The sequence below is a fragment of the Sinocyclocheilus anshuiensis genome, unplaced genomic scaffold, assembly GCF_001515605.1.
Source record: "Sinocyclocheilus anshuiensis isolate Anshui unplaced genomic scaffold, SAMN03320099.WGS_v1.1 scaffold1389, whole genome shotgun sequence".
In the NCBI taxonomy this organism is placed as follows: domain Eukaryota; kingdom Metazoa; phylum Chordata; class Actinopteri; order Cypriniformes; family Cyprinidae; genus Sinocyclocheilus; species Sinocyclocheilus anshuiensis.
This window is the reverse complement of record NW_015552672.1, coordinates 560,515-566,357: the sequence shown is the minus strand read 5'-3', so window position 1 is coordinate 566,357 and position 5,843 is coordinate 560,515. Positions and strand designations below refer to the sequence as shown.

Genomic DNA, 5,843 nt, shown 5'->3' with positions numbered 1-5,843 from the left:
GGGTGTTTGTGCCGTTACCTGATTTGCATATGAATCGGGTGCTAAAACAGCACACGCAGTGAGTACAAATAAACAACACTATCAGCGTGCGCAATTCATGCTTAGTGAATCCCCCCGAGAGTGTAGACGGATGACAATGAAAGATTAGAATATATTGCAGCACAGCTTGAGAAAACAGTAAGTGAGAAGGTGAAAATGGCTGATGGGAACACACCGGTGGAGCAGTCAGGGCCCATCCAGTTTGGGTCACAGCTGCAGAGGCCCGTGTCAGGGCTGTAGGCTCCGTGACCGTTGCACTGATCTGGACACTGGGCTCTGGACACATCACATAGAGGCCCGGACCAACCCGGCTTACAGTGGCACTGACCGGACACACAGCTTCCATGTCCCGAACACGTGGGGTCAAGACAAGCCACTGGAGAGGGAGAGAAACAGAGAGTTTGAAAAGACTTTTTCATTCTGCTTGCTTTTTTCTTTTCTCTTTCCTCCTCATCTTTCACCTCACTCTCCTAAACTCACCTCTGGGATCTCTCCACTTTCAAAAACTAGCTGCAGCTCACATGAACATGTGCTCAGAGACTCCATTTCTGGCCAATTTCTTAAAAGCCAGATCAATAGACTAAATTTCATTACTTTAATAAAGTTTATTATGCTCGTACCAGCATACTTTTATAGCAGACATTTGAAAACCTAGATTCTCAGAGGAAGAGGTTTTTCTGAGAGTGCTGAGTTTTGAAAAGAGTTTTGAAAATGAGATGGTCAGAAAAGCCGTCGTTGCACTCATTACCTTCCTCGCAGGACTCGCCACGGTAACCCGCTTCACAGGTGCAGCTGCCCTGGGTGCAGATCCCGTGACCGCCACAGCTGGAGTCAATGCACTGGCCCTGCGGCACGTCACACTCCAGCCCCTTCCAGCCACTGTAGCACATGCACACACCCTTGCTGTACTGTCCGTTCCCGCTGCACAGCACGGGACACGCCACTGCAACAGAGACGGAACGATAGGATGCAGGGGGGAAAACAAATGAGGGAGTGAGGGAAGGACAGAAGACGAGGATGTTTTAGAGGAATTAGTGAAAACCAGCTTAACTGAGAGAAGTTCAGGTATGAAATGTAAGATAAGATAAGAGAAAAATGAAGCATAGAGTTACTCGAAACAAATACACTGAACTGCATGAAATCACCTCAAACTGTGTGTCAAAGAAATTAGAGTAATCAACTAAAACTTTCTTTTTAGCTGTTTTCAGACAGTGTAGCTACTTCGCTATTATTTTATGTCCATGTACTCTCGCAATAATCAAATGTGCCCTCCTGAACTCTTATGTCATATACAGCATGTAGCTTTGGGATGTCTGACATCTTTTAGTAAATTGGTTCATTACGTGAGTGGAATCTTCCACCGCGTCCCGAACCCTCAAGGTAAGCGAGATCCCAATTCGTCGGTCATCCGACGTGACGTCTCCGTTCCCTCCTTCAGGGAACGAGGGTTACCATATGTAACCGAGACGTTTTTTTCAGTTGAGATGCTGTGGTTGCTATGATACGGAATATCTGCTGAAGTAAATGAAAATGTTTCGCAAATGAAATGTTTCTCCAAGCATTATTTTTCATAACAATATGGTAGTCTGGCAATTCCTTCTGGTAAAGACATAAACACTCGGAGACAAGCAATATTAACTTCTCCGTTGTTGTTCAGTCATAGTACAAGCAAGGTGTGATGGTTGGCCAGTATTATTCCCGCTCCTCCTCCACTGTGATTGGTTAACTGACTGAAAAGTGACAGTGAAAAGCGCTGCATTTTACCCAAAGTTGAACATTCTTCAACTCTTGGTGCCGAGAAAAAAACGACTGAGCACTCAGCATGAAAAAGACACTCATCACGCTCCTGGCGGTTTAAAATATGTGTCGCTCCCATTGAAAACAATTGGAAAAAATACGCCAGCCTCGGGGAAAAAATGCTTTGATGGACACTCGGCCTTAGAAATGTGGAAGGTGTTAAGATTTAGTAAGCAAAATGTTATTATACAACAGCTTTTTTTGCATGACTACAAAAATATTTTGACAAATGCTGCAAAGTGAAACATCATTTTTTAACGCAAACATTCCGGCAGTGTGACAGTAAACGGTACCTTTAGAACAGTCTGTGCCGTGGAACCCTGGGAAGCAATGACACGCTCCTGACATGCACTCTCCGTTGCCATGGCAATTCTGGGGGCACTCTTCCACTGAATCTGAGACGACACATAAGAGACGCGTGCATTTTACAACCCTCAGTTATTAATGGGGACAGTGGAACGTAACGTTCACAAATTCAGGAGACCTTTAAATGCTGCTGTGTGACAAAAAAAAAAAAAATGCTGAAGTGCTATGAACTGTCTTGCATTTTGTGAACTTTCAGCCAGCGTTATTGATTCAGTGCCAATGTGTGAATTACTGTGACACATTTCACTACAGCCTATTGGGAAATGTAACACTATCACTGTGCTAAAAGCTAAAATAAATGATGCTTTTCAAATCAACAGTAGCCATCAACCGAATAAGATGCACAGATATTCATACAGCATGTGATCAGATCAAAGAGGCCTCAAGAGCACAATGTGTGTGCATGTGTGTGTGTGTGCGTGCGTGTGCGTGTAGTTGTGTGTAAGTGTGTGTGTTTCTCCAAACTGAATTATTAATCATACATACTGTTATTAATATAGTGGACCCAGAAAATATCTGGACACTTGAGCTACACTTAAAAATGTATGAATGTCATTGCATTAGATAAATATCAAAGTGGCATCTGTAAACAAATAATGATAGAGCTTTTCTCCAAACTATTTTCACTTTTCTGAATTATTTTTGCAGTGAATTGTAAACAACTGATCTCAAGGTGATTTTGAGTAGATGTATAAAATTGGTTCTTCTCAAGTTCACACAGGTGTTCTATGAGAGCAGCTGCAGGTGCATTTCTTAAAATGTTTGACTAATGCTTGACAACCAGAAAGTGTGCAAATACATTTAAGTGTTTTTTTTATTTAACCAAACACACTTCGTTTGTGAAATGTTTGAAAAGCGTGCTTGTTCTGTCTTTCTTTAAAATAAATACCACTTTGTTTCATACTCTGTTATCTAATGCAAAGGCATTCATTCATTTTAAGTGGCTTAAGTGCCCAAACACTTTTAGCACTATCTTTATGGATTTATTCAGAGAGCAGACAGCCAGCAAAAATGTTTGTGACATATCCTACTCAAATAGTTTAGTTGTTTGTAGTCTTAACAGCAAAAAAAATAAAAATAAATAAACAAACAAACAAACAAATAAAAAATACAGTTTAAAATTGTGGGGGTTAAAATGCACCAAGCCTGCATTTATTTGAACAAAAATACAACAAAATATAACACTGTGAAATATTTTTACACTTTATGATAACAGTTTTCTACTTTAATATATTTGATATACATATATTACAATATAATACATAATGTATAAAATATTCCTGTTATGACACATATGAATTTCTTATTACATTTTTTTTATTCTTATTACGTAATTTCTTATCATTATCAATGTTGAAAGCAGTTTTTCTGATAACATTTTTTTTTCGGAAACTGTGACAATTTTTTTTCTTTTTTTTAGAATTCTTAGATTAATAGAAAGTTAAAAACAGCATTTAATTGAATACATTTTTTTTGTAATAATGTAAAAGTCTTGATTGTCACATTTGATAAACTTATTTCGAAAAAAATCTATTTCTTTAAAAAAACTAAAAAAACTTTCGAGTCTATGAAATATAAAACAAATATATTTACAAACCTAAATCAAACCACATTTGTATTTGGTTTTAAAACTTTTTTTAAATGTGTTTATATATATATATATATATATATATATATACACACACACACACACACACACACACATACAGGGGTGTGTAACAAATACATTACTGTAATCAAGTAGCTTTTATCAGAATTTACTTTTTTATAGAAATATACTTTTTTTGAGTAGTTTAAAAACTGTTTACTTTTACTTGAGTACATCTTAAGTGATGCATCTGTACGTTTTCTCTGCTATTTTCCCTCCGTTTGTGATCGTTACATGCTTTTTTTAATTTTATTTTTACCCATCAATGTGATTAGATAGGAAGAAGGTAATCGGTCTTGTGACTCTCTTCAAATCAAATTGTGCATAGAAAACTTTAACCGCAGCTGGTGATAAACAATCATGGCTGCTGAAAGCGCATTCTTTAAGCATCAGTTCAGTCGAGTTATCAGCACTAAAATGCTTGGAAATATGGAAAAACAGATTACCATGGCTTAATGTACTGAAATTGGAGGACCAGTTTCAGTATGCACTTTATTGATGATTTGTGGCATTATTATACTGCAGCTCGTTAATATACAAAGCTGTTTGATCCATTTTATACAATCCGCCTTCATTTAGCAAGTGCACTCAAGCACAACATTTTTTTCAAGTTCAACACTTTTTGTTCCATTCAGCTGTAGATGCTGCAGACTGCCGTGGCCCTGCAAAGAGACGTGCGCGCGTGTGTGTGTGTGTTTTTCTTTTGAAAAAGTTTCCCTGGAAATACGTCCCTATTTAATGCATTTTTTTCCTTACAAATTGTTTTATCAGCATAACAATTTGAGTAAATGTAGCTGTGTAAAAGGTAGGGGATGATGTTTTTCATTGTTGTTTTGATGTATTTTGTATGTAAGAGTTGGAAGTCAAAATTAAAACTGCTGGATGATAGATATTCATTCTTTCTGACAAACAACAAAAGATAATCTGAATTACAGTAGTACAATGTATTCTAAATGTTTAAATTGCAGTGTACAGCGTTTATTAGGGGGTAGAATCCGCAGCTCAGTACTCACTACTCACTACTCATTAGTACTTTTAAATAAGCTACTCTTTTACTCTTACTCAAGTAGTTTTTTGGACAAGTACTTTTTACTCTACTTACACAATTTTACTTTCCACCACTGTATATATATATATATATATATATTCAGGAATCTATTTCTATGTTTTTTACTCATTCTTTGTCCATTAACTGAAGTATACGCCAGTTGCTATGTTCTGAATATTGAATGAGAGAAAAAGTGAGCGGTTTATGCATGAATATTTAAACACACAATATATAAAGTACATCAATATGTAAAATACAGCAAGGCTTCCTATACACTTCATGAGATCTGCATAACTGCCTGATGTCATGACAGACATGAGGCCAAATTTCCAATTTTCCATCCCTCACTGACAGCTCCTCTCAGCTGTTGTAGAAGAAAGTCTTGAAGTTGGCATTGTGCTTATGCTAAGTCATCACTATAGCAACCCTTGTAGAGAAACTGCCTGAACAAACATATTTCAGTGTTTACTTTAATTTTATAAATACAACTATTCCTTCTGTGACCTAAAGAGAAATGTAAGTGAAAGCAATAAAAGCAGCTCTCCCAGTTCGACTGCTCACATTCAAACTGAAATATAAAATGAGGTTAAGGGTAGATCAGATGTACTGTGTAAGCCGCTTGCAGTGAAACACATCTTCTAAACAGCAGGTCTCCAAACAACCGAGTTTCTATTTTACCTTTTAAATATTGACCTGTGTGTAAATAAAAGCTGGAGGTGTCTACCTAGAGCCACAGTGCTGAATGAGATGGGTTCTTTCTGTTTGCCGTCATTGTAGAAGGCCAGGTGCCAGGTGCCGGGGTCCAGATACTGCACAAAGATTGCCTCATTCTGGACAACGGTTTGAATACTGCGCCGCTCACGAGGAGACTCGATTACGCTCCACTTCTCTTTTCCATCTAACCTTTCCATGTAGTCATACTGAAGAGAGAGAGAGAGAGTGAGA

The 5,843-nt window shown here is 37.7% G+C and overlaps 1 protein-coding gene across 1 annotated transcript in view; it reads right to left on the bottom strand.

Moving 5' to 3' along the window:
• LOC107667428 (teneurin-2-like) overlaps window positions 1–5,843 on the bottom strand; it is a 113,945-nt gene that overhangs the window by 30,375 nt on the left and 77,727 nt on the right. The window contains exons 6-9 of the mRNA XM_016459097.1: window positions 5,623–5,818; window positions 2,130–2,231; window positions 788–982; window positions 177–415 (exon numbers count right to left, since the gene is read on the bottom strand). Of these exons, the coding sequence (XP_016314583.1) occupies window positions 177–415; window positions 788–982; window positions 2,130–2,231; window positions 5,623–5,818 (732 nt within the window). The remainder of the gene's footprint in view (window positions 1–176; window positions 416–787; window positions 983–2,129; window positions 2,232–5,622; window positions 5,819–5,843) is intronic.